This window comes from Melanotaenia boesemani, chromosome 24 (genome assembly GCF_017639745.1).
Source record: "Melanotaenia boesemani isolate fMelBoe1 chromosome 24, fMelBoe1.pri, whole genome shotgun sequence".
NCBI classification, from domain to species: domain Eukaryota; kingdom Metazoa; phylum Chordata; class Actinopteri; order Atheriniformes; family Melanotaeniidae; genus Melanotaenia; species Melanotaenia boesemani.
In genome coordinates, this window is record NC_055705.1 from 21,802,254 (window position 1) to 21,824,274 (window position 22,021).

The 22,021-nt window shown below is 38.3% G+C and overlaps 1 protein-coding gene across 1 annotated transcript; it reads left to right on the forward strand.

Annotated features, from left to right (window-relative positions):
• The first annotated feature begins 5,062 nt into the window (after positions 1-5,062).
• acp2 (acid phosphatase 2, lysosomal) lies at positions 5,063-17,266 on the forward strand. Its single transcript, XM_041978349.1, has 13 exons — positions 5,063-5,230; positions 7,860-7,955; positions 9,903-9,989; positions 10,114-10,174; positions 10,265-10,356; positions 10,443-10,541; positions 10,654-10,743; positions 11,360-11,443; positions 11,514-11,562; positions 13,766-13,854; positions 13,973-14,079; positions 16,107-16,282; positions 16,376-17,266. The coding sequence occupies exons 1-13, from the start codon at positions 5,141-5,143 to the stop codon at positions 16,519-16,521; spliced, it is 1,266 nt and encodes a 421-aa protein (XP_041834283.1). The 5' UTR covers positions 5,063-5,140; the 3' UTR covers positions 16,522-17,266.
• Positions 17,267-22,021: the final 4,755 nt, after the last annotated feature.

A 22,021-nucleotide genomic window follows, 5' to 3' on the forward strand; every position in this document is an offset into this window, starting at 1 on the left:
AGAAAATCTGTTTCTGTTGCTGCAAAACGAAAGCAAAAAAGCCCTAAAGTTCAAATGCTTTATTGAAATATGCGTCAAATGAATCAGTAAAATACAAGTTCAGTTGTTTTTAAATGTGATTGTCAGAGGTACTGAGCTCATTTGGATTAATAAGGATAATGCTGGATTGTAACCATTCATTTGTCAGGCAGTAAGACTGTAAAGAAACCTGAGGTCCCACTTGTTATATAAAGATTGTTGTGGCCTATTTTTAAATCTGTGGGTATTCCTCTCCAGCTGGAACGTCGAGTTTCCCAATTCAGTCCCTCACCTTCTGTCCTTTAGTTCTATTTATATTCACTGTTTCATGGGAAAGTGATTTTTACCTAAAAGCAGCAGAAGAAGTGTGTTTTTCTCTGAGATTTGATTTACTGTTATGCTTATGCTGCATTTTGCTGCATATTTACAAAAAGGGAAAACAGCCATCTCACAGTGGTGTGTGTGCTCAAACAAATGCGTCAGAGGCTTCAGTGCAACCACAAGCTACAGAAATGCTGCCACCTTCTGGCTGCAGGAGGTTATTCTGCATCCCTGAGCACATAACTCTTCACATGCTCAGATAAAGATGGAAAACAGCCCTTCTTTCCTGTAGAAATCACACTCAGAGGTGAACAAAAAGGCAGCATTAATGTGCATTGTTAGGCTGGGGAGGGTCTGACATCTGCTCATCAGATTATCTTGGTAATTATGTCAGTAATTCTGCCGGTGATCTTCGTGGGGAGGACCCCCCTGCCCCAAACCCAAACACTTGGATTGGTTTTGATAATCTCCCAACAAACAGATTACACCTCGTTCTCCGAGGTGTCATTGTGATAGATAAGGGTATCTAGCTTCTCAATGAGCAACAACCACACAGATCCTGCAGATTAAGGCTAATCCGTGCCGTCTCTAAACACTATTGTTATCATTTCTGTTATTGTTGATGCGTGTGATCCAGGTTTGCTTGTTTCTGTGTTGGCACAAGTGTTAATTTGTTAGGGCTTAAGCATGTTTTCAGCATTCGCTGCTACCTTTAATCTGAGCTATGTGCAAAGAAATAAACATTTAAAGACAGATTAAATGACACTTCGCATCCAAAACACAAATGCAAACAGCCACATGCAAAAAACAAAGGGTCAAAGAGACTATTGTCAGGGTGTAAAATAATGTAAAATAACTTGAAAATCTTGTTTGGTAACACAATGTCAAGGAGGAAAGACATCAGCAATGATTTTAGAGAAGCTTCCCATCAATCTGAGAAGGCTTATAAGGTTTTTTCTAAACTATTTGGAGTCCGTCTTTACAAGGAAGTTGCAAAGCTTCCCAGCAAGTTTACTTCATGGTCAGACTATGCTATACTCCGAGAAACTGTTAAAAAAGAAAATAAAATCCCAAAGCTACATCTCAGACTCTCCAGGCCTCAGTTAGCATGTTAAATGTTCAAGTTAATGACAGTCCAGTTAAAAAAGACTGAATGAGTTTGGAATTTTTGGAAGGTATTAGACTCAATATAAGAGTCTTTTTTTTAACCTTTATTTTATTTATTCATTTATTTATTAGAAAATCTTTATCGAATTAATATTCATTGAATAAACCTGAATATTAGCTAGCAAATAACTGGACATATACAAGGTACCAATACTTCCTGTATATTCTCTACTTCTATTCCATTATTCTTAAAGGGAAACCTTTGATTATAATGCTCATTTATGTCTAATTTAGTTAGAACATAATGTCTATAAAAAAGATTAACTTGTTCACAAAAAAAGAACTGAAGATGTTTAACTTTTTAAATGCAAATGCTACTTATTTTAAACATCATTTGACGGCCACCCAACATGGCTCAACACCCACCACTATGTCCCAGTCATTCCATCCATACGGTCCTAACTTTTTCTGCTTTGGAGTTGTCGTTAGACTTTAAAGTGCTGCTTTATTTCTCCTAAAGTCCTGATACAAGGCAAAGAAAAGTCCTAAAGAAAGACCTCCAGCTCTTCTGAGGTTCATCAGTGACTAGAACAGAAACCTTGAGGCCAGGTGATTCAGCTCTGTGACTTGTGTTGGTTGTCTGGAGCGTTGCAGGGTTAAAAGGTCTCTATGGTTCCTACTTGCATGAACATGCTTGAAAAATGAATGAAATGAAATGAAATGAATGAAAAATAATGAATGAAAGAAAAATACTTTATTAATCCCTTTGCAGGGAAATTCATGTTTTCAGTACAACCCATCCAAGACTAGACAAAACAACATATGATGACACAAACAGAACAGGCATACACTGACGGAGCAGCCATTTCTACAGCGCTCCTTGTCTTAGATATAGGTGAAAGGAACATTAGGGAGTAAGATGTAGCTGAGAGGATAAAAAATAGGCATCTCCACACTGGGCCTAAGGGCCCATTATTGAGATACAGAAAAACACTCCTCAGTACATACAAGAACATAACTCAGACAATCACAACATGAGAAACACGTGGCGGGGGGGGGGGGGGGGGGGGGGGGGGGGGGGGGGGGGGGACTCCCATCGCAGCAAGTGCAGACGCAGCTGCATTCTCAGAGCGCGTCCAATGAACCCACTGCCCGGGAGTGGAAGGAGGTGGAAGGACAGCAAGGCAGTGAATAACGGGGAGGTGTATCTGTAGTCATGTACTTGAGTGTGGTGCGTGTGTGTGCGTAGAAGTGAGCATATGAACTTTGCCCCAGTTCTCCCTCACAGTCTCTGCCACCTGATGATAGTGGGGCATCCTTGAGGGCTGATCCAGGTTGAAGTCCATCGCCCGTGAAGAGGGTGAGGGGAGGGTGGGGGACTGAGCGTCCATCAACAAAACATTCCAGGGAGCTTTCAGCCAGCCATTCAAGGCCAGCACAGGGAGCCAAATTTGATAACAGCATTTGTTTTGGTTCAGGCCAGAGCTGTTTCGTCTGCCTTAAGTCTCTCAGTGGTCCCACTGGCGACTCCCAAAAATTACCCACAGAGTAAAAATATAATTATTTGAGAATTAATAACTTCTGAAATTTGTACAAACAACAACAAGACTTTGATTAATATTAAAAAAAGGGATAAAAATATAATTTAAATGTTGATTAGATTGATTGTTGATTAATGTCTTCAGATCGCATGTTACTAAATTCAATTTACAGCAAGAATATAAATAAATAAATCTCTTGGAGGCTGTTTTGGGTGTAAAACCACACTGACCTCTAGTGGCAGACGAGAAGAACTTTTTAGGAAGTGTGCATGTTAAATCCCATTTCTTCCTTGTTCTGATGTTCAGTTTGACCTTCAGAAAGGCGTCTTCACCTTGTCTACATGACTAAATCTGTTGAGTTGCTGCCATGTGATTGGCTGCTTAGATATTTGCATTAAACAAGCAAATAAACTGACCAATGAGTGTTCATAGAAAATGGTAAACTGCAGGATCATCCTTCGGCAATTCCCTTTGAAGCCCAAGATCTCATTTCACCCATGACAGGAGAGTCTGGAGAAATGTGACATATCACAAGCTAAATATAAGTAGAGAAGAGTCTGTTAGCTAACTTTTGTGGCTATGCAACAATAAGATTTAAGAAAACTGCTCAATATGTCAAAAAGTGAAGCAGCGTGCTAACAAATCTGAGTTATGATTGTCTCTATGGCAACAGGCTTGTGACATACTATAAAACAGACAAATTTAAACATCTCTGAGGAAATGCACTGCCAACTTAGCCGAGCGAAGTCATCATCAGCCACAAAGTCTGTGCATGGATGTGGGAGTGGCTTTGAAGTTGCTGCACCATTTTTCAAGAAACTTGTTTCTTTGAGGGCTCATGAGATCAGACAAAATTGAAACCACTAGATTAGGCTGCAAACAAACAGCAAAGCCAAGCTATGACATGAGAATTACCTTATTAATGAGAGCGTTTTTTTCCAAGGCTCATTAGGTGACCAATCTAATTTAATGGCTGAGGGTGGAGATTTTTGGATTCCATTGGATGTTAAAGTCCATTTTGGCAAAACTGATTCCTGGTACCAGCATCATGCTTTGCTAACACCATGAAATTTTTATTTTTGATATTTACTCAGTTATCTGAACATTATGCATCATATCTGCTTAGAGTATGCAATGTCTGGGCCTGCGCTGCCTGGGTTTCTGTCCTTAGAGTGTCATGGAGGCCTGACTGAGGACAGAGGACAGATAGAGCCGAGCTAGACATCTGGAAGCCTGTCTTCTGTTAAGTTGATAATGTGTAATAGTAAAAGCCTCATGCCATTTTTTTTACCAGTAGAACACTCCTAGACTGCTGTATGCTTTCATCAGACTACTACCCTTCTGATAAGGTATTTTTAAACTTTTACTTCACTTCTCATTGTGCTTTTGTTTAAGAAAAATTCCACAATAGTTGCATCAAGTGCTTCCTCTAGGAACAACATGATGCAGCATTAGTGGTGTGCAATAGTGCAAGATTTGGTATTGACCCCATACCAAATACATAAATGGCTATTGTTGCTACCAATACTTTTAAATTGAGCTGTCATAATTAACAAGTTACTGCAGAGATTAATCTGTGGAATTAACACATTATTATTATTATTATTATTATTGGCTATAACATTAAGTTGTTGCAAGCTTGTGTTATTCTGTTTGCTTCCTGTTCCTGAAGTTTAACAAAGACCCTCTCTAGTTTTTGAAAATAAGTAAACCGTTATCTCGATATTTTTTCCACCTTTAACTAAGCGCCACCAGGCGTTGGAGAACTGCATTGGTTTCCCGTTGCATTGGGGGCGCTGGGTTTCTACCATAGACCGATTCGGCGCATGCGCAGCTGAAGGAAACTTACTTTGCTGTCAAAATAAATTCCTCGATTAGTAACGTATGGGTTTTTCACGAAAAAGAAGTCAACATATGAGTAAAGAATGTGTTGTTTAAAGTGTTTTAAAGTTAAATAGGAGTTTAAAAAAAAAAAAACATTTTTCTCCATCCCTTTATTTCGTTCTTAAATTTTATGCTGTATTTTCTTGTTGTACTTCCTGTTTGGAGAAGCCAGAGTTAACAACCGTTGACTTGACCGCATCCAACCAGGACCTGAAGCCGTTGTCTCTTGTAGCAGATCGAGCTAGCTGGTCAGTCACATATGCGGAAACATGATGTTCTCTGCGGTGCTTTTTGTTTTTGCGGCGGGCTCTGTGTGCGGACAAGTTATTCCAGAAAGAAAACTTGCATATGTGACTGTGGTGAGTTACGTTAATGTCCGCTTTAACGTTATGGAGTCAGTTTTTCTTTCTGCAGCGGTTCTCTGACAGGCATTTGCGAAACTCCGTGTAACATTACGGAAGTTTTGTATTTTCTTTACTTTGATGAAAGCAGGGTTGTTTGTCAGGGTAAATAATAAGCCCGTCGAAATACTTGAGTTGTTGAAGTTAATTCGGCATAATAGTCATATATTTAAGAAGACGTCATTTTAAGATAAGTTAATGTTAGTGTTGGGTTCAGACAGCTAGCGTCAGGGGACTGTTGGATAGTCAAACTGGTAATAGTAACAGAATTCAGCTTTGAATTAACATTTTGTTAAGTGGTAATGTAGTGTTAGATTAAAACCAAGAGACTACAAACATTGCTTTGTGACAAAACTGGCACAGTAACCATTTATTTATTTATTTATTTATTTATTTATTTATTTTAATTTAATTTAATTTAAAAATTTTTTTTTGTGTTGGGGGTATTTGAATTGTAGTAGCCAGTCCTACAGTACCTGTCTGACCTGGCTGCTGAAAACCAGTTTATTTCCAAGTAGAGCTGACCAGAAACCAGTAATGCCAATAATACTAAGGGAACAATAAAGTTGTTGACATGTAGGTTTTTATCATTTCAGAGCACCGAAGAGAGATATACTGACATTTATGTTGCTTTATGCTTGGTCTAGAGTCACCTAGTTTAATAGGACTTTAATCTTTTGTGTACATTAGCTTGTCTATGGATTTCACTGACCATTAGATTTAATCTGCCTGGTTACTAAATATGCAAACAAAAGCACATGCAAGATAATGAAATTAAAACAGGTCAAGGAGAGCAAGGGATATTTTCTCTTTCGTCGTTTTCCGCCCTTTGTATAAGAGAGAAGGAATCTTTCAGGCATGTGAGTATTGAAATAACTGTGAGAGTAGTCATGTTTTACTGTGTTAAAAGCATGACATCAATGATCTTGCATGCCCCAGTGTTAAATTATGGCTCTCTGAGAGGAAGGTCAGGTTAAAATGGACATATTGACTTCCTAAAATGAAAGTTTTGTTATGTTTCTGCAACTGCTGTTGGAGTTTTCTTGCTGCACTCATCCCAAGAAACGCTTACCTAGTTTCCTGCTACAGAGCTGTGAATGTTTCCTGGAGCAGACAAGATTAGGACTCAGAAAAGGATAATCCACCCCACAAATAGAGTTTACACACCGCATTTCTTGCTCATCTGTAATGGATGCCTCGGTCATGCACATCGGATTTCTCTCCATATCAAAAAAGCAGAAAGTCACACTTCAGTTCAAGAAGCATGAATGACTGGAGTTATTTAAGCTACACAGGTGGCCTAGCATTTAATGTCAATTTAGGAGATCTGTTGTGATGTTTGACCTTTCACAAACTGGTTTTTACTATTTATTCACAGCTGTTTTTGTAGTTATTAAAAAAACAAAACAAGCCGACAGTAGCTCGTCCATTAAATTAGTGCTTGACAAACACTTAGAAAGACCTTTATAGTCAGCTGACTGGGTGTTATAACTGTTACTGACACAGATAAAAGTGGAACAAAGGTTTTGGGTAAAGTACAGTTTAGAGAAGCTGCTCTGTTTACAACAGATGCTGCATGCATTAGTTTCTTTTTTCTTTTGTTTTTCTTGTGATTGTTCAGTTTTATGTAAGAACAGTGAAAGCATTCATGTTTATAATGTAAAATCTCAGCTAGATCTCAAGCCTCGTGAGCGCTATATTTCTAATATTGTCAACAATTTCTCAGGAGTGGTATTGTGGAACTCTGTGGGGTAAATTGTGGATATGTCTACGAAAGTTTTCCATGCATTTATATTACGGCCAGGAGGTTTATAATCCAGCCACAAAATGTAGTGATCCAATATAACAGCATTATTTTTTCACATTTTCATCATAGAAAAGATTGATAATTTGATCTCACTACTATGCTGCTAAGAGACCTCTAATTAGACCTGGACATGATGATGAAGCCACTTCCTGTCAGACTTTCCACCAATCAGAGAGCTTAGATTGACGGTAACGTCCAATCAGGAGCAGCCAAAGATCAACCAGTGAGCAGAAAGTTCTATGTGTGTGTGAAAAGAAGAAAAATAATGCTCCTCTATGGCTGGAATAAAGCCAAGAAGACGTTTCTGATGCACGGTGGCGCCACAAAGCAGCTGAGCTGGAGTTGGTTTAGTGAGGATAGCAGGTAAATAGTAGCAGGAATAACTGGAAATGAGGAAAAAGTGGAAACATGGAAATAGTTTCTGTTGTTCTTGAGAGAATGATGTGCAGATGAGAAAAGGCTTGGTCACTGTTGTTATTTCTACAAAGTTCTGTTAGTAATAAATTCTGCTTTCTTCTTCTGGTCGGCCTTTATGCTGCTATATCTATTCATACATTCATTTTACATCGTTTTAGCCTCATAATCTGACAGCTGAGGCTGGAAACATCATGTCTGATGCTGACTGGGATTAAGAGGGTTTCAGCTTCTGCATTTACTTCATAAAACGAAAAGGCGACCAAAAATGGTAAAAAATGTCGTGGAGTTTTAAGGGTTAAATGTCACTTTAAAAGGGAAACTTATTCAGATGTGACCTGATGCCTTTTACTTTCCCCCCCTCAGTTGTTTCGACATGGAGACAGATCACCAGTCAAAGCCTATCCTACCGATCCCTACCAGGAGAGCGCCTGGCCTCAGGGATTCGGACAGCTATCGCAGGTATGATTGTTTTACAACTGAAGCTGTAATCTCTGGACATTCTGGTAGAATATTGCATCCTTTCTATACCCATGGTGCTCTCATGGACAAATATTAAGGTCTAGACAGATTTATGAATCCAAATAAGGGCAATTCATTTGTGTTTTCTTGGAAGATAACATTTAAATTAACTTGTGTTTCACAGCCTGATGTCAGATGGTTTATTGGTTAGTTCTACTCAGGCATAAATAATAAAGGAAGCCTGGCTGTGTTTTAACCTCCATAAACTTGAATTCTCTGAATATTGGTCAGATTTTTACTTTAAGATCAGCACATATGCAGTCTAACTTCATTTTAAGTTGTCAGGGCCCATTTAGTTTGATTCAAAATGCAGAACCAGAACTATGAACAGCTGTACACGACTGCATGAACACACATGAAAATGTTGTGGTAAACCAAAACGGGTATTTTTGGACTTTTCAGACGTGGTCACATGACTGTGGAGGATGATACAAACCTTCCCTGGTTAAAAAGCCCTGCAGGTGTGTTTCTGGGCCACCGTCCTGTTAAAATGCAAATAATATTCCTCTTGACTGGAAACTGGATGAGATAGAGTTACTGCATTTCTTCAGTTTTAAATAATAGTTGCAACGCAGCAGAGCAATCCCACACTATCACACTTCCTCCTCTGTGCTTCAAAAAAGGAGATTAAAACATGCAAACAGAAAAACTTCTTGGTCTGGAGCCAGTTTCCTTTGATCAGCGTTTCTCAGCAGAGGTTCATATGCAGCAGTCTGACCTCGAAGACCTGGTTCACGCAGCCTCCTCAGAACAGCTGATGTGATGTGGCTGCCACTTGAACCCCATGAGGCATTTGTTGCGACTCTGATCTGTGGTCCTGTTAATTAGCAAATACTTTGGGAAAGTAATTTGAATGGTTTTCCTCTGCAGCAGGGTCAGTCTCGGTCTTCCTGTCCTGGGATGCTTTCTGTAAATGCTGAGTTTATCACATTTGGTTACATGCAGTAGATAGATGGTTTGCCAGTGTTCTTGTAGACACGTTAAAAGGGAAATGTGTTTAACTAATGAACTTTTTTGGCACATCTGCTGATTAAAAAGCCTAACAAGTGATTATTTATATAGCCTTTATTATCTTTATTATTGTTTTGTAATTCAGCAGAAAGGCAACATAAACTAATATTTCCATCATACAAGAATTGTGTGTCCAAACGTCTCATTGGGGCTGATTACAAAGATGTAAATAATTCATGTAAAGGATCACCAGTATGCACAGCAGTGGCCTGCACCACCTCGTATCAGCAGCAGCTGGTTTCTCAGTATGTGGAGTTACAAACAGGAAGGAGACGGAGAGAAAACACATTAAGATAAATTAACTTACCTCTTCACAGATAAGCTGGTTTGTTTCAGTGGTCTCCTCTGGATAAATGGTTGTCTGAATCAGGTGTGTTGCAGCAGGGAAACTTCTAAAACTGGCAGGACAGCAGCCCTCGAAGACCAGGGCTTTAGAGGGTTTGTCATAAACAGCAAGAACAAAACATGGATGTAGTTTTGTAACTTCTAATTTATTGCAGCCTAACAGGAAAGTTCCACTCTGGACGTATTCAGGTTTTATTTCTCTAATCTTCAGGTGATGTGACTTCTGATCCCAATGAAAGATTTAAAAGCCGCTTTTCTCAACACCTTCATTAAAGCTGTGGCTCGTTCTCCCTTTTTCTCCTTCCTCGGGAACCCTGATGTAACTTCGATCAGTTTCATGTTTTAATTGACTGAAACAACGAAAACGGGATGAAAACCAGGTCGACTGTGACTTCACGTAACACAGAACTACTGAGGCCGATGTCATGTCACATGAAAACGAGCAATTCAGAGCAGAAATCTTCCTTTGTAGTTTCATTCCCGCCTAAAACCTGCAAATTTCCATTTCCACGGGGTCTGGTCTGTTTTTAGGAGGGGATGCAGCAGCACTTTGAGCTGGGCCAGTTTCTGAGGACTCGATACAAGAATTTCCTCAACGAATCCTACAACCGACACGAGGTACGATGTGATCTTTCATATCACATGACAAGTCACCAGGAAGCTGTTTAGACTTTGCACCGACCTAAATAGATGCTCTTTCAAATGTTTTAAGTTGTTTTTCTTTTGCACCTCTTGTGGTCAGATCTTAGTTCGCAGCACGGACTACGATCGCACCCTGATGAGTGCCGAAGCCAACCTCGCAGGTCGGAACATGCGCCGCCTCTTCTCATCTCCTTGTTACCCTTTAAACTCCTCCTTACCAGCAACTTTCCATATCTCCCGCCTCCATCCAGGTCTCTACCCCCCCAGCGGTCAGCAGGTGTTCAGACCAGACCTGAAGTGGCAGCCCATCCCCGTCCACACGGTGCCGCAGAGCGAAGAGAGGGTTGGTGGAAAGAGGAAAGACTTCGGTCTGGTGTTCATGCTGAGGCTGCTGAATGTTTTACCCACATTACTGTCTGTTTTTTTTAGCTTCTTTCATTTCCTCTGGGCGACTGTCCTCGCTACAAACAGCTGATGAATGAAACTGAACACACAGCAGAATTTCTTAATGTCACCACAACATACCAGGTACAGCCTCAGGGATCATCTCAGCTTTAATCTGTCTGTACCAGCTGAATCATCCTCTGAGATTAAAATCAGACAAATTCACAGGCACTCAAATCCTGCAATACTTTTTCAGGACATCATAGAGCTGGTGAGGAATAAAACTGGACTGGAAAAGACCAACGTGGAGACGGTGTGGAGTGTGTATGACACACTCTTCTGCGAGGTGAGAAAATAACACGAAATTAATCAAATGAAATGAGAAATCCCTTTTTATTGATTTATTCTATGGAAAATATTCAGACCAGGAGGATCCAGAAACGTTTCCCACAGCTGTAACATGGAGATTCATTTTAGGATATCATGAACATGAATAACGATTGTCCTGTTCAGGAACATCCGTTTAACTCTTCACTGATCTGGTTTTACTCCAGTCTTTCCACCTACCTCATCCGTTTCAAAGACCACATGACTTTTACATGAATAAGCAGATTCAGGAACAACCAGCAGTTTCAGGAGAAGGACATACGTTTTATATCCTGTATCACCAGTTTTTAAACTTTAACAAGTACAAGTACGAATTAAATCTACAAGTAGAATTAATTTCAAGCCAGTTGAAAGTGACAGGGTTGCCCAAACTTTTGCATGCAGCTGTATATTTGTGTCAGTGAGAATTAAACAACAACGTGTGAAGTGACGGCAAAGACAAAGCAAGCGGGTGAAGGTTCTGCTGAAATAACACGTACTTAAAGAAAGTCGGTCGGCTCAGCCTGGCAGATATTTTAGTTTCTTCCTACGTTTTGTGGATTTTTGGCATCCCTCTGCTTCCTGTGTGTTCTCAGTCCCGTCACAACATGACCGCTCCTGATTGGGTGACTCCAGACGTCATGGAGAAGCTCAGGATGCTCAAAGACTTCGGATTTCAGGTAAAAGCTGCAACATCTGGACTTTTCTGTAGTGTTGAAGTGCAGTGATGCTCATGTTTAATATTTGCAGGTCACGTTTGGGGTCTACAAACAACGAGAGAAGAGTCGGCTGCAGGGAGGTCTGTGCACACGGACTTTCTCTGGTTTTCATTGTTCAGTCTGATGTGTTGAGCTGTCGTTTGTTCCCTTTTTATCACACTCAGCACATCTGTTATTTCTCTATATTATTTAATTTTTAAAATTTTATTATCTTTACTATTTTATTTCTTTTTATTAAAATTTTATTTCACTCTTTTAATTTTAGTTTCTATTCTAATTTTTATTACATTTTAATTTAGTTTTATTTATTTTAGTTTTAGTTTAGAATAATTCAGCAGCTTAGTTAAAATGATTTTAATCTCTAAAAAAAAAAAGGAAAATCTGTTCCAATTAAAAAAAGGAATGAAAGTTTTATACAGAAATCTGAAACATTTAAATTAAATTAAATTAAATTCTGGCTTTATTAATCCCTGAAGGGAAATTCTAAAGTTATATAATACAAAATGGATCTAAAACTAGTAAATGAAACTAAAAAAAACCAAATAAAAATATATATAAAATGCGTATGTCTTAAAGCTGCTCAGGAAGGTGGATCAGACACTTTAAACGTAGGTCACATTAAATGTAGGAAAGTTTTTAAATAATTCATCCATGGCTTTAGTTTTTAACATCACACAAATCTGATGTTTTAACAGGGAACGTTTTTTTTATCAGCTGTTACTGATAATATGATCTGAATGTTTCATACTGAGGTTTCGTTTCACGTGGCAACATTAACTTTGTTAGCTTTAAGATAGAAGCGTTAAGCGTTTCTTCGACATATCTGGAATGTTTGCGTCGTGCTTCTTGTACTAATTAACCTGTCCTATCCCAGTCAAATAACAAATACAAAATAAATAAAATAGGAGAAAAAAGGCCGAGCTGCTGTTTTCAGGAGATTTACTAAACTTTACATAAGTCAGGCAAAAGTTATTTAAATCCATTGACTATTAGGACAACAGGCTTTTCCTCGAGTTTCCAGGGTAATAATTTGTGGGCCTGATCCGAGTTAAAACGTCAGTAATAATATAATTATGCTGCGATGCTCTGCAAGTAAACAGCCTAACCAGAGGATAACCAGTAGCAGTTCAGACATGTCGTCGTGAGCAGTGGCAGTTTTCTGGTAAGCGCATCACCATGACGACTAAAGACTAATGCATTAAAAAGCTGATTTGTAGAGTTTGATAAAATGTTGATAAAATAAAAACAAAAACAGAAAAAAAGTTGAAATTAATGCCAACTGTGTTTAAAAGCCAGTGCAAAGAAGTTGGTCTCAAGTCAGGACTTGATACCAGAAAGTGTCTGATGTGAGGAACCAGACTGTTCGTCAGAACTGGATCCGAGCCTGGACCTCCTAATGCAAGACCCCGGAGGTCTAACTGGAGCAAGTCTGTCAAATATGATGGAGGCAAACCAGCATTTTAGCTCTGCAGTGGGTCGGACCAGTAAAGTAACAGCATCATATCCTATAAACAACAAAAACTCCCCAGTTTCCCCTTTTTAGTGCCAACAAGTACAAGCACATTATCAAGATGTTTAGATTTAATAAACTAGAAAAAATTAAGAACAACCGGAAATTTCTGGAGAAAAATAAGTCAAATTTTAACAGTATTTTGCCTCAGTTCATCGTTTTATACGTGCATTTAATCAAACATTTAATCACTGTAAGAAATAAAAGATAAAAAGGTTTCCTCCTGCTTTATAAATGTGTTATACACAGTAAAAAAAGCTAGAGAAATACTGTAAAAAGATAATAAAATTACAGTAAGATTCCATAATAACACAGTTTATATCTTTATTTTATATGGATCCTTCGTTTCATTTAGACTTCTCAATGTTTAATGAAAGACAATAAAACATTGATTTTATGGTATGTTTTTTTATTGTTATTCTATTTTAATCCAATGCTGTTTTAATTGTCTGTTTTTTTTATTCTTTAAGTCTAACTAAGGATGAGTTGTACCATTTTAAATAATGAAAAACTTAATTAATTTATGTGTTGTATCTGGTGTTTATAGGCTTTATAAGACCATTTATTTATTTTCTTTAATTTACAAAATCAAAAAAAAAAAAATTTCAACCTGATTTGACCATTTTTTTTCTTTTTTTAATAAAACTTAATACCCTTTTGAGATTTTGAACTATTCCTGGGATTTTTTGCAGACGATAAAATAGTAGAATACCACCAGTCATCTTTAATTACTGGTTAATTTGGGAACATAAAAGCTATTGTTTGTCTTTCAGGAATCCTGCTGCATGAAATAGTCATGAATCTTTCCAAGATGGCCGTCCCAGACCCAACTCAGCAGCTCAAACTGATGATGCTGTCAGCGGTGAGCTGGGATTTTATGCTTTTTTAGTTGCATTTGGAGCTTCTTCTTGCAGTGATGTGTTTGTTTCTTAGAGAAAGCACGAACGGCCTTAATGTTTGGAAAAATGTGTGTTTCACAGCACGACACCACCGTAGCTGCTCTGCAGGCCAGTTTGAACGTCTTCAACGGCATACAGCCGCCTTACGCTTCCTGTCACATATTTGAGCTGAACAGGGACAACAACGGGTAAATATGGTTTTGTTGGAATAAGTGAAATAAAAATTCACACAGCGGGATTTAAATGAGCCAAAAATTAATGGACGTGTGAATTAAAGAGTTTGGAATACACTGGATTGACCAAGACGGCCATTTTGACCATTTTGAAATGTGCATATTCAATAACTGTCAAATAAAATCATAAAGCTCTGCTGCTCCTTGACTTTTCCTAAAACTTTGTGAATTTTAATAGAGACTAGTTTTAATTTTTAGTGGAGGAAATATGATTTACAGGTGGTTATTTTGACCCAACAAGATTTTGCGCTGTTGTATTTTTAGTTTCCTGACTTTCTGGATCAGATAATGTGGAGATATTCTGTAAAGTGTGGTATGCAGAGGTGGATCCATGCTGGATTTTTAAACACGTGGGACCTTGTAGGAATAAATGTCCGCAGCATCAAGAAGTGCACTGAAACCCAAACAGCTGAAGGGTTTCTGCAGCTGCAGAGCAACGACTAGCGGAGTTTATGAAGGTGGAACGGCCAGCAAGGCTGGTGAAACTACATAGAAAGCAGCACAATCCAAAGATGCAGCAGATTCCTGAAAGCAGGAGGTAGCAGGTACGGAGAAGCTGGGAGAAAAAAAACCTCCAACACCTGCAGAACATGCTGCAAAGCCGTGTTCTGGTGCTGCAGCAGGAGCATAGACGTGATCCGAGCTGGCTGTGAAGCCTAAAAAGTTTTTAGCCTCATAGTGAATAGTATAGACAGTATAAATATTCTTGCCTTCGTGTAGCTTAACTTTTGTCATGTTTTCTGCGTGTTCTCCATTCAGGTTTATTCGCCCCCGTTCTGTTTTAAGCTGCACAAATTGGGGTTTAGATTTGGTTTTTGTGGCAAAGAAGGCTACAGTTGTTGCTTTGTACTTAGTTGTATAAAACATTATTCGATTATATTATTATTTTAGCTGTAAAGTTAGCTAAAAAGAGAATCATTTAAAGTTTAAATGTAGTGGTCAAAATGACAGCTGGTGGCCGTTTTAGTTGTAGAATCGTGGCTGTTTGGCATTTTCTACAAAAATGTAATTAAATAAATTTTAATTTTACTTTTATTTTAAATTTGATTCATGTATTTAATTTGCTTTGGTATGGTGATCAGGAAGTGCAAAACAATATTACATCGAGTGAAACAGTTTTCTTCTTCTGTGATAAAGATTTACATGATAGAAACCATATTTACGTTTACAAAACAAAACTACAATGACAAAACACTTTTATCAACAACAAAGCAACTTTACATGAAACACTTTTACAAGTTTACCAAAAAACTTTTACAAGTTCAGGAAAACACAATTACAAAGAGGTGTTTCACCATAATCTGTGACCCATCTGAATCTGTGACCACAAGGGGGCGATAGTGTGCATTTTTCTGCATGTACGTCTTAGAGCACAAGAAAAGTCTTAAACACATTCCTGATAGCTATAAGAATGTGTGGCTTTACTTTACCTGCATTATAATCAACTCAGACTTTAATAAAAGTGTTTTCAGGATTTTGCTCGTCTTCTAAGACGTATGTGCAGAGGTCTCCCAGCGGTCACAGATTCTGATGGGTCACAGATTATGGTGAAACACCTATCTTTGTAACTGTGTTTCCTTAACTTGTAAAAGTGTTTCACGTCCACGTAAAGTTGCTTTGTTGCTGGTGAAAGTGTTTCAACACTGTACTTTAGTTTAGTAAATGTAAATATGGTTTCTATTATGTAAATGTGCATCGTGACAATGTAAAAGTGTTGCAGTGGATGTAAATTTGTATCACAAAAGTGTTTCACTCAATGTAAAATTGTTTTGCACTTCCCAGCCACCGTACTTGGATGTGTAACACAGCAGAATTTAATACAAGGATATGTGAAATCAATTTTTTTTTTTCATTTTATTTTATTTAGATTTATTTTATGGTCATTTTTATTAGTTTGATGTAATGTTTTTAATTTAATTTTACCTTAAATTTTTTACTTTATTTGAAAGTAAGAATTTTGACGGCCTTGTGTCTCCACCCAGCTCTGCTTTCGTGTCGATGTTTTACCGAAACGACAGCACCGTGGCGCCCTACCCGCTTCAGTTACCCGGCTGCTTGCTTGACTGCCCCCTAGAGGACTTTGTGAGAATTACAAAGCTGTGGATCTCAGACGACAGGGACCAGGAATGTCAGCTGCCTTCACAGGGGAGGGATAAAGGTGAACTCCTGACGCACACCGCTGCTAATATTTAGAAATAAATAAATAAATAACAACATTTCTCAAAGGTGGATTCTGTCTCTTTGTTTTCAGAGGTCATCATAAGCCTGGTTCTGTCAGGATTCCTGCTCCTCATCCTCATCGCCCTCCTCCTCGGCGTTATTTGTTGGCAGAAGGAGCCAATCAGAAACAGAGGGTACCATCATGTGATCAACCAGGAAGCAGGAGTGGAATCCTGACAGAGGCACAAACTCCTCCCTCGGAGATCTCTAAGCCCCGCCTCCTGGGACGGCAGCAGCGATGATGAACTTTGAACTCTAACAAGGCCACCTGCAGATTGTTTCTGAAAGTAAATGCTGGAAAATATTGATTTCTAGATCGTGTGATCCAGGCTGGAAAGAGATGTTACGTTTCAGCGTGTTGCCTTGAGGCCTGACGACCAAGATGCCTTAAATTCTTCTTTAATGGGATGTTCATTTCTTGTTGGGTTTCAGGCTTACAGTTCTAACTCCTTTACACATATTCAGGTCACAATAACTTTCCTTTTTGGTAATGGGAATCTGGGATCTTTAAAAACACTGGAAAAATCTAAACTTCTGCACATTAATTAAATCCCTGCCTTGGGGGGGAAGAGTGGCAATGAATTATTAATTAAATGGTTTTAAAATCCAAACTTTTTTTTTCTTTTGAACTATGTGTCATTTAAGTAGAGAACATGGTTTTCATGGAGATCTGATGGAAAAGCAAATGTCATGAATGTTTCTTGAATCACACAAGTGAGTTTAAACCAGGATCTTTTGTTCGGATCCGGATTGTGGACCTTGAATTAATTTGTACATTGCCCATGTCTTCAGTTCTTTTAAACATGGAGAACATCATTCTGTGAATTACATCATGTCCCTTGTGTTTAACAGTTGTTTTTAAACAAAATATCTTTCTTTTTGTTGTGATAAATAAATAATTTTGAGTCTCATTTGAAATACAGATCATAGCAACGCTGCACTTTGTGTATTTAATTTATTGATTGGACTTCGGGACTTTTCTGTTTCCTTGTTAAACAACAAAAATAAGAGCCTGTCCTCTGAAATCACCGAGTGACTACCAGCAAAAGCCGGATCTTCTCCCAGAGAGGGACATGGAGAGGCACCACTCATGAACATTTAAAGGTTCAGACAGAAACACCGTTTTCATTAGAGCCACGTGGAATCGCTGTAAGCACCAAGGCTGAATTTGGAGTAATACACTTTGAAAACAATGTTGTTGGACCTATGAAAAAATGTATAATATGGGACCTTTAAAGCCCGTTTATGCTCCTGTTACATGCGTAAATCGGTACATCTGTTTCAAACGTCACTGTCCTCATACTTCTATGCATCCTTTACGTCGGCATGGTTGTTAGCCAATACATCCACCAGAGGGCGGAGCAGAGCCCGGCGTTGGGACCGGGGTGAGTTCTTGAAATCGCTGCTTGATGGAGAGCGTAACTGAGGTCGGTAACAAAATTAAAGCTGAAGAACATGAAACCAACAAAGGAAAATCAGATGTATTCTCTCTCGCTCTTGTTCAGATTTAATGTGAAATTGACACATTTGTTTAATAGATTTGCTCTTTGTTTTCTTATAGCTTTATCGCCTCAGTTTAATTGAACATTGTTGTAGACTATATTTGATTTCTTTTACCTTCTGTTAAATATAGGCTAACCAATAAAACAGTGCATATAGACGTATTTAAGCTGGCCTATATATGGGTCAGTGGGTGAGGTTGGATGCAAATTTTGAAGGAGTTGGTGGAAGTGGGATTAAAAATAGTTTTTTATTGTTTTGTAATTGTTCTCTCATTAACTTTAAAGTAGCACTATATAACTTTCAGACTAAAACTCCATACTTCTGACTCATTTTGATGGCACAGCAATATCTATAATTTTTTTTGGATTGATATTATTGATAAGCACTCTATTTTTTCAATAAAACCACAAAAACAAGAAAAAAAATTCTGTAAATTCATTCAGCTATTGTTGCCCTGCAGCATCCCAAAGCTGAATAACTGCACTTCACAACTTTTATTTTTTTCCGCATCACTTTACAGCAGCATTTCACTTTATGGCACTAGCAGCCGGATATCAACACACCGGCTGTTTTAAATGTGCACTTTGGATGAATTAGCAAAGAAATCCAAGAAGACGTTATTAGAAGAAGATAACAGAACAGAGCAAGAGATAAGAGTCAACATCGGACTGAGTTACTGGCGTGAGATCTCTGAGAAGAGACAGGATGCAAGCTGGATGCTGAATGTGCCGTTGTTAAGGGGTGCCCCAGTGAGAAAATCCACCATGTTCAGTAGTGCTGCTTTAACATTAAACACGCCAAGTGAGGCCTCACTAGCAAATGTATTTTATAGAACAAGGGTACCCAAGTCTGGTCCTTGAGAACTATTATCCTGCAACTTTTAGATGTATCCTGTCTCCAGCACAAACGAATGGCTCGTTACCAGTCTGCAGAGCTGGATGTCATGTGAATTCAGGTTTCAGGTGTGTTGGACAAGGGACACATCTAAAAGTTGTAGGATAGTAGATCTTAAGGACAGCACTTGGGCACCCGTTATAGAACATTTAGATCCAGAATGACTACCAGATGTACAGGTTTGATGGGGCGCCATGGGCTCAGTGGGTAGAGCGGTCATCTTGTAACCTGAGGGTTGCCAGTTCGATCCTCGGCCTATCGAGCTGACGTCGAGGTGTCCCTGAGCAAGACACCGAAATTGCCCGATGGGTCGTGGTTAGCGCCTTGCATGGCAGCTTCCACCATCTGTCTGTGAATACAGACCATTTACCATTTAGAAAGCAGCTAAATGTTCTCCAGCTGTAGCCAGCTGTTCTCCTGACTTCAGTTGATCCTCATAACCTTGTTATCTGGTAAATTCAGCCACATGACCAGCTGCATGAATTAATGGGAAAGGTCAGACCCAGTCAGACACATGGCAGCAAAAACAATGAGAACATTGTACATTGGTTTGATGTACTCATTACGTTTCAGTATGCTGAACATCAGTCTGAACATTTTAAGAACCACTGCACAGATTAATATTCATGAATGATCCTCTTTGCGCTCGTCTTAGCAGTGCCAAAGGCCTTTATTTAAACATGGTAGTGCTTTCCTTGCATACATCATTAGCGATCTGTTACACAAGTTACATTCAATATGGCCACGGATAAAACCATCAATTACATAAAACAGCTTAAAAAATGACCACTGCATTTTAGTAGCAGATGGAGCGAATAACATCTTTACACAAACAATACTACCCTGGAAAGAAACATTGACACAGAGTTCTTGTACACTGATGCAGAAACATGCATTCTGCTCTGCAGACTAACAGCTGGACCCAACAATAACAACTTTACTTCTTTCACTGTATTTCAAAGTGTCCTGCAAAACCCGATGACTAAAAAGTGATGGAATCTTAAAACGCGAGCGGTGGCCTGGATGATTTTTACCGCTTCATTTTCTTCCAAGAAAGATTTTCCAGTTCTGGCTTTAAGTTCAATGAAGTCAAAGTTTTCATGGTCATTTACAAGGTTGACTTTCACGACAGCTGAAATACAAGTGTTCAAAAACACATGGATAGCATTTCTTACTGATTTAGTGCAAATGCACTGATTTTGGTCTGAGAAGAGGATCATAAACAACAACAAAAATTCCTTAAGATTATTGCCGACAGGCTGCAGACTGTCATAAGATTCAAAAGATTTTTGCGATTATGAGCAACAACATGAAAGAAGTTTAAAAAAAAAAAAACTATAAAATCTGTTTGTAAAAATCTATGTAACACAAAAGTGATCTGTCAAAAACAAATATCTAAGACAACACACACCGCCTAAAAATGTCACTGAACACACACAAACCCATTGTTGTGAAGTGACAATTAAAAACATCTCACGAATTCTTGTGCAAAAACATTTTCTTTAAGGAATGTAGCTATTATATATGAAAATGTGATGGCACATAGTTGTTTCCTTTTACAAAGGAAAAGCTGAAAAACATGAGTTAAGACGATTACTGAAGAAAATACAAGACAGGCGACGAAAAACCCACATTCAGGCTATAAAGCCTTTTTCCTCTGAAGGTTATCTTCGTCTAAGTGCAAATTTCTGCCTCACAGTCCACAAAGCCTCACGTTTTGGTAACAAATGAGCTACAAAGGCTCGTCCAATCTGGAACAGAACAGTGTAAAGGCTGAGTTATACTTCCATTAGATATCGGTTGCATGCTGATGTCGAAATCTCTTCATGTTTTCTAAATAATCCAAATAAAGTTGTATGCTTGAACCCCAAAAATTTCTACACAGTTTGGGACTCTATCCTGAAGTTTTACTGTTATATATGCAACTTAGGAAGCCTGGATTTTCCTGTTCTTGTGTTCTAGTAACTGACCAGATGCCTAAAGGCCAGAACACGCCAACAGCTCACTCACTGTTGTCACATCACATGACTTATGTCGGCTACCACTAGAACAAACAGAAACTATGTGATGCAGCCCAGTTCTGAGTACCATGATGGTGGGATTTGGTGAAGTTTCCTTAAGCAGTTGTCAGGTTTTAGTCAATAAGTTGAAAATCTATGTTTTTTTCTGATATGTCTTAAATATGCTGGTAGCCTACATTTATTAATAGTTTTTTAAAGCATAGAGCTTAAACTTTCATTAAAATTGTTTTGTTTTGTATGCTTTGCTAACAAAACGACAATCTAAGTAATTCCAGTTTATGTCAGCAGGGGGCGTAGGTGTACCTTTTAGTGGCATTTTCAACTATAAAAAACATAATGACTCAAAAATACTAAAAAAGGACAACATAAAAAAAAAAGCCACATTGATATGTACTACTTAAATTTGGTGAGTTTGGTGGGTTAAAAGAGCAATATTTCTAATGCAATTTCTTGATTTATAACACAGTCTAAATTTCTAAATGTTTGGTGGGATTTAACATGAAATTCAACTATAAAACACATAATTACTCTTACAATAAATCAATAAAATGGTTTCCTAAAATCAAGTGAGTTTCTCCAAGAGCAGTTTTCTAGCAGGATTAAATTATGGGACCGTATTATTTTTCAACCTCTATAATTAATCTCTCTTTAATTTTACAAATAACTAACATTTGATATGCCTGTCACATGACAGTTTTGTGTCATGTCACCACACCATGTCAAAAGCATGGGGAAAGAAAAGAAAGCAGAAAACACTATCAGTGTACACATTAATGTGCATCATCTGGTAACGGTGTTCTAGCCTTTCGGCATGTTTGACGCTCAGTACTGGGTTGGAGGGATGCTTGGAATCATAGCGACCATCAGTAATAATGCTAGATAGCTTTGTTTGCTTCCTTCGTTTCCACCTGAAAAGTTCAACTGTTGCCGTTTCCATTAGGCTGTGAGAAGTCACCATTAACACAACATTTACTGTAAGCCGTTAGCTTGATAACAGCGAGAACATTAGAGAAGTATAAGCTTATATTAGATTTTAAACTGTACATGTAGCATAGTTACATGAGTATGGTGGCAGCCTAATGTTACACTTGCTAATGGCATGTTTACATCTTCCTGTTTGTGTGGCAGCAAAATGACCAACCCCAGCTTAAAAGTAATAACTACCTTACAAAAACACAACACTACCAAGGCTTTAATGAGTTTAAGCTTTGTGGTTTGATTGTGTGGACTTTTTGAGATTATGCTGGTAACACTGGATA

Bases quoted from the DNA above. Each gene is read 5' to 3' on its own strand.
- acp2 (XM_041978349.1), top strand. From the start codon at position 5,141: ATGATGTTCTCTGCGGTGCTTTTTGTTTTTGCGGCGGGCTCTGTGTGC. The intron at 10,175-10,264 runs GTCGGAACATGC...GCCTCCATCCAG, and splicing joins TGCCGAAGCCAACCTCGCAG to GTCTCTACCCCCCCAGCGGT. The intron at 11,563-13,765 runs GTCTGTGCACAC...TTTGTCTTTCAG, and splicing joins GAAGAGTCGGCTGCAGGGAG to GAATCCTGCTGCATGAAATA.